This window comes from Vitis riparia, chromosome 10 (genome assembly GCF_004353265.1).
Source record: "Vitis riparia cultivar Riparia Gloire de Montpellier isolate 1030 chromosome 10, EGFV_Vit.rip_1.0, whole genome shotgun sequence".
NCBI lineage: Eukaryota > Viridiplantae > Streptophyta > Magnoliopsida > Vitales > Vitaceae > Vitis > Vitis riparia.
The window spans coordinates 7,796,357-7,809,349 of record NC_048440.1 but is presented as its reverse complement, the minus strand read 5'-3'; the positions used below and the strand labels follow the sequence as shown (position 1 = coordinate 7,809,349).

The 12,993-nt window shown below is 36.3% G+C and overlaps 2 protein-coding genes across 2 annotated transcripts in view; both read right to left on the bottom strand.

The window, feature by feature from the left end:
- LOC117923304 (probable LRR receptor-like serine/threonine-protein kinase At1g56140) overlaps positions 1–12,993 on the bottom strand; it is a 60,800-nt gene that overhangs the window by 24,080 nt on the left and 23,727 nt on the right. The gene's annotated exons all lie outside the window — the stretch shown is intronic.
- LOC117923303 (probable LRR receptor-like serine/threonine-protein kinase At1g56140) overlaps positions 3,940–12,993 on the bottom strand; it is a 32,935-nt gene continuing 23,881 nt past the window's right edge. Inside the window, exons 6-24 of the mRNA XM_034841529.1 lie at positions 11,435–11,506; positions 11,240–11,311; positions 11,078–11,149; positions 10,831–10,902; positions 10,630–10,701; positions 10,442–10,513; positions 10,272–10,343; positions 10,112–10,177; positions 9,777–9,845; positions 7,531–7,575; positions 7,328–7,389; positions 6,713–7,095; positions 6,419–6,614; positions 6,155–6,319; positions 5,877–5,995; positions 5,522–5,732; positions 5,123–5,354; positions 4,740–4,890; positions 3,940–4,626 (exon numbers count right to left, since the gene is read on the bottom strand). Coding sequence (XP_034697420.1) covers positions 4,225–4,626; positions 4,740–4,890; positions 5,123–5,354; positions 5,522–5,732; positions 5,877–5,995; positions 6,155–6,319; positions 6,419–6,614; positions 6,713–7,095; positions 7,328–7,389; positions 7,531–7,575; positions 9,777–9,845; positions 10,112–10,177; positions 10,272–10,343; positions 10,442–10,513; positions 10,630–10,701; positions 10,831–10,902; positions 11,078–11,149; positions 11,240–11,311; positions 11,435–11,506 — 2,605 coding nt within the window. The 3' untranslated portion in view covers positions 3,940–4,224. The remainder of the gene's footprint in view (positions 4,627–4,739; positions 4,891–5,122; positions 5,355–5,521; positions 5,733–5,876; positions 5,996–6,154; positions 6,320–6,418; positions 6,615–6,712; positions 7,096–7,327; positions 7,390–7,530; positions 7,576–9,776; positions 9,846–10,111; positions 10,178–10,271; positions 10,344–10,441; positions 10,514–10,629; positions 10,702–10,830; positions 10,903–11,077; positions 11,150–11,239; positions 11,312–11,434; positions 11,507–12,993) is intronic.

The window sequence follows — 12,993 nt, the reverse complement described above, 5'->3', positions numbered from 1 at the left end:
ATTGAAATAAAATCATAATAAGGCAAAAAAATATTTCAGGTAATACCTATATTTGAGACACATAAATGATTGTATTTTCCCTCTACTTTTTCGGTTTGATTCATTTTACTCGTGGTTGGTTTGGCGCAAATTATTATTATTATTTTTTTTCAATTTAAACATGTGGTTGTAGCTTAAGGGAGAAGACTACATGGATGAGTCATGTACAAATGAACGAAAAAAAATAAAGAAATATATGAAAATGACCCTTCAGTACAAGTGGAAACTGAGAGAAATGTTGACCAACTTGCTTGCTAAAATAGTTGGGAGCAAATTGCCTTTATGGCGCCGCCCCTCAACAATTGGTATTAAAAGAAAATGAATTTTCATCCAATACTCAATTTCTTTGTGACATACTGAGGAGTCCCAATGAATTAGAAGGCAGGCTAAATACAATAAATCTTGTTCACTTATATCCGTGTCAGATTTTTTTTTTGTCCCACTTCTTTAACCCTTGAAATTATATATGCAACTTACATGTCCATCTCAACACTGACAAAGCCAACCCCACTTGTTGGTGTCATGCCAACCAGAGTCTAGTCCTTTCAATTTCATTGGAGGTAGGCGAACTTCTTTCCTTCTTCGTGCTTCTTAAAAAGTCCATTCAACGGCGTCTGACACGAGACGGACTTCTTTTCTGCACAAAAGGATATCCAGACGGGTGATCCAGACACACCCCTCCGAAATTTAAATCAAACAAGGATAACTTTAACTATTTGCAGGAGAAAATGAGCCTTATTCATGTTTTTTAAGGGGTTTATATAAGATTGATGACACTCTTATTATAGTGCTGACGATGCACTCTAGCCTTTATGGTAATGATGATTGCCCATAGGGTGGCTAGGGAATCATATCAGATAAGGGTGACTAATTGTTGCCATTTATTGGCGTGTCAGAATCTTAGACCATGCAGTTGACTGTCTATTTGGCCCGCCAATGTCTGGAATTGTGTGTAATAATTAATTGACATTGACTTGTGGGTGTAAATGGGTCCCGTTTGCCACCCAAATGTCAGGTGTGATTTATCACGCATACTAGAGATCCTAAGGACTTGATTGGACTGATCTTCCCATCTAAGAATCCAACAAGTTTAGGCTATCGATCCCGTCTGGCCTTGCAGGAGAAGGAAACTCTCTCATTTTTTGTATAAGACGGAACTTATCTTGGTCTAAATGGAATGATCTTAGACAGGTTACATGCCTATCTTAGACGACGAAGAGGTCTTAGGCTTGAGAGGGACACGTGGAGGGAACCCCCATACCACCCACCTACTAAAATGTATTTTAGTTGTATTTTTTTTTTTTCATTTTTCTACATTTGCAATAAAAATAAATTATATATATATATTTCAATATTTATTTATAAATATAATTTATTTTTCATAGAATTTAAAATTTAAAAATAAAAATTAAAAGGGAAATACCAATATCTCATCTATTTTCTTAGAAGAATAAAAATAAATATAAATAAACAAAATGGGATTGAAACAAAGTGAATCATCATCGATCCACTCTATCACTATTCCTAATTAACCAACCTAATTTTCTCTAAAAATTATTTTTTTCTAAGCTCCAATGTCTATATCTCATCTACATTTCTTGGCCATTCTTTGTATATTTTAAATAAAGAAATCAAGATTCAATTAAATTTGGTCATCGAAAGCTTCACGACCGACCTCAGAGAAATAAATGACAGCGTAGACGGTTGTCACCAAGGTTTAACAAAGTCAGAAATTTCAAATTGGGAATATTAGCCAATATTCTTGCTGAAATTTTGAATTTTGACTTACCACCAAAGTTCGACAGTTGGAATGTCGCGATGCCCTTAATAGCATAGAAAAAAAGAAAAATTGGCTATTTAAATTAAAAGTGAGGCACGTGAGGGCTTTATCACTAAGTTAGTTTTCATTTATATACTAATGATGCACAAAAAATATATAAACCTTATTTTATCTTCCCTAAAGCCATAATTTTACATCCATCCTGAAAATTAAATTTTAAAAATAAGATTTTTATGCTACAAAAAAATAATATATAAATAATTATAATTATCTTATTTTCAAATTCCATTATATTACTTGTTGAAAAACATACAAATCATCTTTTTCGAGGAATTTATTTATTATTTTTTATATAGTATAAATTTGTAAATAAAATCATAACAATTTTAAATACAAATTAATCATATGTATATTCAAAGTCCATAGATTTTGCTCATGAAATACCTAAAGGGGTGAATAGGTGTTCAAATTTTTTAAACTCAAAAATTAATTATTTTTAATTAATTTTGTCCTTTAATAGAGGAAAGTGAAAAAGAATAATCAAAGACTAAGACACAAAGGATTTTTAAAAACCACTTGTACAATCTTCTAGAGATATGCAAATATAAAAACTTAATTACGAGGTTAGAGACCTTCAATCACAAATCTATCATTCGAAAGAATAAGATACAAATTTATTTGATGGAAGTTATCCCCAAGTCTTACTCCCTAACGCTTACATTAAACTTTGTATCTATGACACAACACGACGCCTATTCTCAACGGATCATACCTTTATTAAGGAGCATGATATGCATATTGAATTCAAATACAAATCTCACAAATTTAAATTTTTGAAAAAATTAATAATTCAACATGGTATAAAGAGGTTATTTTGACAAGAGGTCATGCATTCAAGTCATCTCTTCATATTTTCTGTAATTTACATGGTTGTTTTCCCATTTGTTTCTCTCCTTCCCCAATTTGTAATTCTTTCTCCATTTGCTTCTCCCCTCCCCCAATTTGTAATTCTTAATCTATAGTTGGTTCTCCTTTCCCTTAATTTTTTGCTTGTTCATTTCCCCCCATTTGTTTTTCTATTCCCCAAATTGCTATTCTTTGTTTGCTTCTCTCCTCCCCTAATTTACAATATATGTATCTCTCCATGTACAGGTATGAGGTCGCTTGCATGTTTGTTTCCCCATTTGTTTCTCCCCTTCCCCTATTTGCAATTCTTTGTTTATGGTTGTTTCTTCTCCCCCAATTTGCAATATGGGAACATGTCCACTTACATATAAGGAGGGTGTTAAGTTTCGAGGACAAAGGGAAAACAAATTAATTTTTTGCAATATTCACATGAAAAGCTCAGAACTTCTTTTAGCATGATATTTATAGGACACAAATACTTGATTAGTCAAACTCGAATTTCCAAAATAAAAATTGATTAACATATGAAAATAAAAACATTCATGGAGAAATCTCCTGAGAGAAAAGAAATTAAGGGAGGCGAGTGAGGGAATAAAAAAGTTAAATTTTGTTTCTGAAGTCTCCTGAAAGACCTTGAAGCTTTTGTAAGAAAACCCTGGAAATCTGTATTTTTGGATTTTTTTTTTTTTTCTGTAGTAATTGAAAATTGAATTGACTTCAATTTAAATTTCCCACCCATGTTTTCAAAACTAAGAAAGATGTTAGGTTTAATCTTGGAAAGTACTGCGAGGAAAGGAGGAGAGGCAATCTGGATGCCTGTGGGTGAATTCAGTCCTTGTTTCATTAATTTATGTGTGACAGGGGGGATAAAATAGTTTTTATTTGGAAAAAGTGAGGGCTGCAAGCTAGGTTGCTTTCATTTGGTATAGAGGTTGACTTGCAAAGAAACGTGTTTACTGCAGTGGCAGCGAAGGCTGCAAGCTAAGCCATCACTGGGAGCAAGCCATTAACGTTTAAAACCAACTGCCTTATTCTGGACGCCTTAGCTCCCCTTTAGACTAAAGGACTCAAAAGGGATAGTTTGCATGGTTGGGGAGGGGTGCAGTACACAGGGAGGACGATAAACGCTCACCCCTACTCCGAGCCCTTGTCCCTACTACCAAAACTTCATAAGAAAACTTTATTAATGCTAAAAAATTATAAGGTGCCGGAGAAAATAGAAAAATGAGAGCCACCCTGTCTATTATCTATCATTGATCTACTTTAACATTGGCGTACACAAACGTCTAAGTACATGGTATTCGGTACATGTAATTTCCTTTTTATTAGTACATTAAAATCCTGCGAATGTTTGAAGTATGAAAAAAGTATCCAAGCAATACACATATAATACTGCTGCCAGAACTAAAAATATGAGGGGAGAAGAAGTTCACTCATGGCTTAGAAGGTGAAAACTTGACGAGAAAGTGAATGCACGGCTATGTCCGGTGACAAAGTGATCATCTTCCATCTCCAATAACCTCATGGAGCTTGGGCTCAGTGAAATTTATGGGGGAAGGCGCCAGCTTACTTGCATCATCATTATAATACTTTCCATGATCGTGGGCACTGCCATTCTTAGAAGCAACAGATATTTGAGTATCTCCCTCGTCCAGAAGCTCACTAGTAATATCTTTGAAATCCCAATCTGTTAAATAACTGGGTTTTACGGTAACTGCGCTTATTTCAATGTCTCCTGCAAGCATTGCCACAGCTCGTGACATGGTTGGCCTCAGCAATGGTGACGACTGGGTGCACAAGAGAGCCACTCCAATGATTCGGTTGGCTTCATCTCCATCAAATGCGGTTAATGTTGGATCCACCAACTCCAAACCTCGGTTACTTTCATGTAGAGTCCATGCCTAGAAACATTGTAGGATAAAGTACCCCATAGAAGGAGCAAGTTATTTAGCAATATTTAATTCTTGGAAAAGAAGAGAGAGAAAAAAAGACATGCAAAATCATCTTTCTTTACCCATTCAAGAAGATAGATCTTTTCTGTCTCCAAGCTGTTGTCAGAGTTTGGTCTCCCACTGAGGATCTCTAAAGCAACAACCCCAAATCCGAAGACATCGGCCTTTTCTGTTAGATGCCCGCGCATTGCATACTCTGGGGCTAGGTAGCCGCTGCAAGGTTACATGACAAAAGGCTTAGTTGAGGTGAATTCAATGCAGGCTTGTAACAAAGGGCACCAAGTCAAGAGTAAGGCATATCCCAAGCCTAAAAGAAATCCAAGAAGTTTCCAAAACTAGGAAATGAAATAAAATTTCACACCATATCAGAACAAATATATTTATGTACTATACTTTCTCTAGGTTTCCATAGAATGGATCTGAGGAGATGGATGAAGGAGCTTACATAGTGCCTGCAACTCGGGTGCTAATGTGTGTTTTCTTGTCATCATACAGCTTTGCCAATCCAAAATCTGATATCTTGGGGCAAAGTTCTGCATCAAGGAGAATATTACTAGCCTTAACATCCCTATGTACGATCCTTGGCCTTGATTCTTCGTGAAGATAAGCTAAACCCCTAGCTGTTCCCATGCATACATTGAAGCGGGTCGCCCAATCAAGATGCAAATCATTTTTCCCTGCAAACAGAGGTTAAAAAGCCAAAATTTGAAATTAGATTCAGTGAAAAGGAGGCTACTGTTTTTCTGCATTTCTCAGAGAAAAACTGCTTCTCTTCCTCCATTCTCAACCACCAAATAGCAATAAACGTGAAATGCAAGATGCAAAATATTTTATGCATTCCTACCAAAAAGAGCCTGATCAAGGCTCTTGTTTTCAAGATATTCATAAACCAAAAGTCGTTTGTCTCCTTCAATGCAGCATCCATACAACTTCACTAGGTTACGATGTTGCACTGCAGATATGGTAGCAATCTCTGTAATAAACTGACTCCTTCCTTGGTGAGATGCTACTGAAAGTTGCTTCACAGCTACTGCCCTCTCATCATTAAGCTTGCCCTGCAGAGTAACACAGTTCAGTAACAAAAATTTTGCATTATATATTTGCCAAATCTAAATATCCGAATTATTCAATCCAACCACTTCAATGCAGGAGATTATGTCATGCATTATGTAGCTTTTGTACCATAAAACTCAGTTTACCTTGTAGACAGGTCCAAATCCACCCTCCCCAAGCTTATTTGTAGGATTGAAGTCTTCGGTTGCAGTTCTCAACTCTGCATAAGTAAAAGTGTTTGGTCTGGGGCCTATTCCAAGAAGCTCTGAAATTTCATGTAAGATAACCATTATCAAAATGCATTCATGATATGAGATGAATAATGTTGGCAAGTTCATTCAATTTTCTAGAAAGCAGCATCTTAAATATATCTGATCTTCTGTGCTGCACGCACAAGAGTCCAGAGGGTTTAGCCATTTTGTACCTTCATCTTCGTTGATATTTGATGCTCTCATTTTCATGTAAAAAACAGCACATATCAGTATGAAGCTTACAGACCCAACAGCAACTACAACACCAACAATCAACCCAGTATTGTTCTTCTCTGAGGGAGGAATTGATGGAATTCCACTGACACTTGGTGTGAAATCTGAGCAAAGTAAATCAGTGATCAACTGTGATTTGGAAACTTAGCACCATTTAGAACTTGTGTTAAATGAAATGCATAGAATATCGTTCAAGTTATTACCAGAAACAACACTCAGGGCTGAAATGGATGGCCCGTAATAACCTTGGACTGGTATGCAGCAAGTTCCCTTACCAGCCCAAAACAGATGAATTTCGAGATAGTTCTCTGACACCGTGGCAGTGAATTTTTTCTCAAGAGCCTTGTCAACCCCACCTGCCTCTTTTGATATGTCAAAGTCCTTCAACTGAAGACTTCCCTGCAGAACAAATGGAGAGAGATTAAAATGGATCTTCCTTATTGTCAAAATAATTAGATGGAACTGTAAAAGTAGAAAAGTCCTTTTGAAATTCTTACCTGAATATAAATATCAAACACACGCCTTCCCAGACTCTCCCAAGTTTCTGTGCTTCGAGATGCAAATTTTGTTTCTGCAAATTCCAAACTTACAGTGTAGTTACCGTTTTCCAGACCCAGGCCATAGTATCTAAGTGACCCCGGTGATACTCTTGAAGTCTGGAAAAGCTCTGGGGTGCTAGTGTCTGCAACTTGCTTCAAGTTGTTCTCCAGATATGCTGGATTACTACTATCAGAAAACAACCCCACATTGCTAACTGCCCATTTCTCTGTATTGGTTACATAATACGATGCTGCACCAAGAGAGGAGTTGTCAACCTCATACACTGTGCCATCAGCAATTCTCATCTCTTGGCCACCACAGTTGACTGAGAAGTTGGCATCTGTAATAATACATGCATATATGTAACTAGTGATCAATGTGAGATCATGCCTCAATACTTTTTCAATTTTCAATTTGGAATTGGTTTTATTAGAGAAAGACATGTTCATTCATTCTTAAGCACTCTAGACACATCTTTGTTTTGTCCATAAGTATCTTCAATCTTTGGTATTCAAAATGTATTTGGGAAAGTTTCCTTCGTGTGGAAGTACTAATAGAATAAATTGGCTTACAGAGTGGAGTATTCCTATTGCAAGGGAAGTTTCTCTGGAGACAGTTCAATCCTTGGAAAAAACTGTAAGCACAGAGAATGAACATTACTTAACAACATTTGAAATTGAAGAGAGGAAGCATTTAAACAAGGAAACTAATTTGCCGCCAGTTTGCTTCTCTTTTATGATTATTTCCAGTGAAGGACTCTGTTTTAATAACTCACCTGCTGTTTGAGCTACCAAATATGAAGTTGTTTGCCACTAAATTCCTGCATAATATCCATATAGTATAGTTCATTAGTACCATCAGTAATTACACTTCCAAGATTTCAACAAAGCAAATTCAGTAATATTCATTTATGCTACTTCACCTTGTAATTTTATTCATTTCTAAGAGTAACATGATCCCCATAAATTCTATTCCTAGACTCTTTTCTTATTTTTCGGGTTCTAATTAGGCCAAGCATAATTAATAGTACTTTAGCAGTGCCCCTCCTATCATTAAAGGAAAGGATCCAATCAACTGCAAAAGATAAGGTAGGGTTGTAAAAAATTCAGCCTCTCAACTCCCTGAAACAATGTGCATCTTTCCTAATTGCCCCTAATTATACTCCAAACAAGTATTTTCTACTAGAGCTACTGGGCAAAATACTTGTAGAATCCTAAAAAAAATCTGCCATGGCCCAACTCCTGAACTCATATAAGGTCCTGAAGATGAAGTAAAGGTACATCACATCCCTAAGCCTTCAGAAAAAAGAGATCTATAGAGCTATAATCTTCACCTTGGTTTTCTGATTCATGTTCCTTGATTTTCTCTTGGCCACTTCATACAACTGTACAGGGGCCTCTTGCCTTCCTTCCCCCATCCAGTCCTGGTGGTCTCACTCTTTGAGACTGAACCTTTCAGCCTCTTTCTTGCAAATATATATATATTTTGGGTTCCTCTTCCTTCTACCTGCCCCCATCTTCCATCTCTTGTCACTTTCCTAGTACCCAGTAACTCTGCCATAAACAGATATTATTAGTGCATAGAGTACATTTAGTTATTACCATTGTATTTTACCACAATCTTATTTTATTCAGATCTGATTTAATGAGGTTGGACCATTTAGGAATACTTCAGTTTCTACTTCTAGGTTTTGAACTTTTATATGAACCATATATTCAGGTTAATTGTAGAAATCAAGCTATATCAGCTAGCTAATTTGCTTTGGCATAGACTAATTCTTCATTAAGTAGTTGTTTTAGTGGCAGCAGCTAATTCAACAATCATCAGCATGCTGGCATTAATTGATTTTGCTGCTTTTGATTGAGTGATTCTCAGGCATCATTTCTCCATCCTTGCTGAACTAGTCTGCACTCTCTTAGAACCATCTAACTCTGTTACCATAAACACGTTTTGTCTTTGTTCATCAAGAGAATGGCGATCACATCATGATGTGCTAATTCCAAGCGATGGTGGTGTAATTAACTAAGTGGTCACAATATAGAGTCGGCCAAGCAAACAGCAGGACCTTATCTTTTTCATCAAATTTTACTCCAAATTAAACAGGACGCTGAACATACTAAGGTTTGTAAAATACCAGTATCCTCCTCCTCCTTGAGCATGCATAATTGCTTCCCATCAAATCTTCACCATATACAAAATCTCCAGTTTGTTCCAAATAAACATGGTCTCCTCATTAGCTGAATTATATATGATTTGGTCCAAAAAATTGCTAAGTGTCAGCCTGATAAACATTATTGGTATATTCCCTATAAGTTGAGCTTTTAAGATAACTGAACATCTCTGATTTTAGAGTATTGAATTTCAGTTCTTCATCTTTCTACTTCCTCATTTATTGAACCCATAAGTGACCACACATGAGACATGCACAAAAGGTGAAGTACTAGCCAGAAACATTGTTGGTTGATTGATTCTTTAGAACCTTAAGTACTCTTTAGGCTAACTAATAGTTTATTCATGAATGATTTGGAAGTCCCATAGAAAAGGTAATTGTTATGGACAGCCTTTGAGCCCACGGATCTTAGAAATCTCAAGACACCTTCATTCCTAGATATGTAAATTAGATCTTAATGACCTAATGACTGGACAACATCCTAAATTTCACTCAATGTGAAGTCACATTTTATCTTTTTATTGAAGGAAACAAGAGAGCTTCATCTCTGAACAAATCAATACAAAGTCAAAAGTCTATCCAGCAAATGCTAGAACAAGGAAAACCTTTAAAAAATAATATGCATGCCATGCTCCTGTCTAAGACTTTATAAACATCACAACAACTAAAATAATTTATCAACAGATAAAATTTGTCGAGATATTTCTTGTCGAACATTTGCTCGTCAAATTCATATTGGGGAAAAAAAATGGAGAGAAATGTGAGCCTATATGAAAACAACAACCAAGGCTTCTGGGCTGTGTGTTAAATGAAGATGGAAAATGGATGTATTGTGAGTTAAAGAGACTTACAACTGCAAACCTGAGGCTGAGGTTACCCATGATGGAAAACTTCCTGAGAGTTGATTATAAGACAAATCTCTGCATGCAAAAACATATTATCAGGAATCAATAGGCATGTTATACACCATAAAATCAGAATATTAAAGGAAATGACAGTTCAGTTTTTCCTCTTCAAAGAAGACAGAGTAGTTGCTTAATTTCACATGAACATTCACACACATGAATATTCCAAGAATACATAACACAAAAATACATCTTAAACTTCAGAAATTGTGAGATATCAGTGGTTGCAAAAAGTACATAAATGAAGCTAGCTCCCGTATCATTATTGAACAAAAACTTACATATTTTCAAGTTCTTCACTTTTTTGGGCTGGAAGACTTCCAGAGAGGCTATTGTTTCCAAGAAACCTGGCCATTTAAACAGAATGGAATAGAAGAAAAGACATGTCAGGTGAACGGAATAACCAGGATCTTCAAGAAACCAGGCTTATTTGAATCTTACAAGTCAGTAAGAGCACTCGAGTTGAATAGAGAGCTGGGGACTTCGCCTGTTAAGTTGTTGAAACTCAAATCCCTGCAAAAGTAAATTTAAGAGAACAAAAGGAATCAGATAAAATACATAAAAATTTGTTGACTTTGACATTTGAGGGTTAAATGTGCATTAGAACTTACAGTCTTTGTAACTTCTGGAATTCTCCAATGAAAGATGGAATACTACCAGAGATCAATGCATTTCTTAGATTTCTATGGAAAAAAGAAAAGAAAAATAAGGGATCAGAAGAAGTCAATTAATGGATATAGAAATTTAATAATAAAAAAAAGGAATGAGAAATCCTTCTAAATGATCTGAATTGTCTTACAAGTCGGTTAAATTCTTCAAATCTCTTATGAAATCAAGAGATGAGCTCACATTGTATAGGTCACTTATTCGCCTGCATAATCATTAACGGACACCAATAAAATATAAAAGCGGTTCCATTTCACACTCACATACATAGAGAGACTGGAGGGAGAGAGCTCCAACTAAAGAATTTTGAAATGATTACATAAGGAAAACTCACAGTGAGCTCAATGAGATCAATTTAGAGAAGCTGGATGGTATTGGACCTTCAAAAGAGTTCCCTTGGAATCTCCTACAAAAACATTACAGACATTCCACACTAAGCACCATGTCCCTACTAGCAAATTTTGTCTGTTTGAGAATAAGACGAAACTCCAAAGACAACTAGAAGAAACTAAGCATTCTCATTTACACTAGGTGCCTTTGAAGGTAAAATAACGCTTCTTGATTCTAATTGTATAGCTTACAAAGATGTAAGTCTTGTGAAGTTCCCAATGAAATTTGGTATTTTTCCTGTGAATGGACTGTCTGAACCTTGCCTGAAATCCAAAGAGAAACTTCATCTATAAAGAAGAATAATAGAGACTTTAATATAAATACAAAGTACCATGACCACTGGTCTTTCTTACATGACTTGCAGATTTAGAAGTTCAGCAAATGTTGAGGGAATCTCACCACCCGCTCCACAACTATTTATGTAACTGTAATTCACAAATCAAATTTCAATTTGCTGATTGTTTACATCCCTCAGAAAAGACTAAACTATTTGTACTTCTAACTCACATACAGAGGTTCACTAATTAAAAATAAAAGAAAGAACTCACAGTTCACGAAGTTTGGATAGATTTCCCAATTCTGGAGGAAGGTTTCCAGAGAAGTTATTTGAACCCAAAGACCTGCATGGATTTTTTATTTTTTTATTTTTAAAAATTACCACATAAACATGAGGATCAATATGTAGTTTTGAACAAATGTGAGGTAGATGTTCCTGTAATTCATAAAAAAATGAGTTGAAAAGTATTATTTAACAAGTCAATCATTTGGATTCATGCTGATGGTAGTGAAGTAAATAGTGCTACAAAGGGATGCTATAGTGCTGAAAAAACGTAATAGCTACCAAAGGCATGGATTCCTTATGAATTGAGAAGGTGAATCAGTCATAAAGTCCAATGCAAGGATCAAATTTAAAGTAGTTTGCAACATGAAAAGTTCTTGAATTCCAGCACATATCAATATAGTTATAATGCTAAATTAGATCCAGATCCACTCAGCAAGCCCACTGCCCGCTGAAGCCTCTGCTTTTTGCTCTAGTTTCTAAGGTGTAGCAAGTAGTAGAGGAAGGGTTTAGCTCTTCTTCAAAGTGCATTGTGACACACTTACAGGCAAGGTAGGGCCTAGCCCCCACCCACCCCCTCTGAAAATGTTAAAAAAAATTAAAAATAAAAATCCAGTTCTTGCAGCAGGAGGTTTCGTACACAAGACTGATAATGCCCCCCCTAACGATAACAAGCATTGACCATTGGGCTAAGGTCCATATATGCATTAAAGTTGCCCCCCGAGTCAAATTGCTGGCTCCGCCACTGCTTACAGGAAATAGACCTAACCAGGAACATCCGGCAGGCTGCGACGGAGTCTCGGGCTCTCACAAATAGCCAATCGACTAGGAAGTTCAGCCCATGCCAAACCATGAAACGTGTACTCTGGCCAAACCCTCAAGTGCCGAGCTCAGTATGGAAGGGCATTGTGACCATTCCTGGCGTTACAATTTCATGCTACTCTACAAGTGGGACTGATAATCCAACCTAACCATTTTTAGACATGATTAATCACAGTTGGACAAAAAATCCTTTAAGTGAAAACTACAGCACCAAAATGAGGTGAGTGAATAGCCTTGGCATTGTCAGTAGTGTACCAAATTGGGATATTTTTCCTTTACTTTTTCCTCTTTCTTCTTCCTTCTCTTCTTATTTTGCTATTTCAAGCAGTGACTTGAGTATTGAAGAATGCGCTCTAATACACCAACCAGAGCTCTTATTTCAGTTGGTCTCTGAGCTTTCTCTGGTTGCAAAAGTGCTCCGCAAACTTAGTAGGGGTACTGTTTGGTTTCCACTGTCAGCTCATCCTAGTAACTTGTGACCACACCATCATCACCAAACTAAAATTACATTACTACGCAGTGATTCTCTTCCCCTAATTGACACAACTATCATGACAATAATATCTATGAATCAAACAGGGTCTTCCTTAAATCAACTTGAAATGGAACCATGCATCCCTATTGGCTCTTCTTTGTCATGATGCATTAATAGTCCCCTTCCTGACTACCACAGTGACTATAATTCCAGAGCAATTCTTCCATTAAGCCTGGAACCTCTAGTCTTGA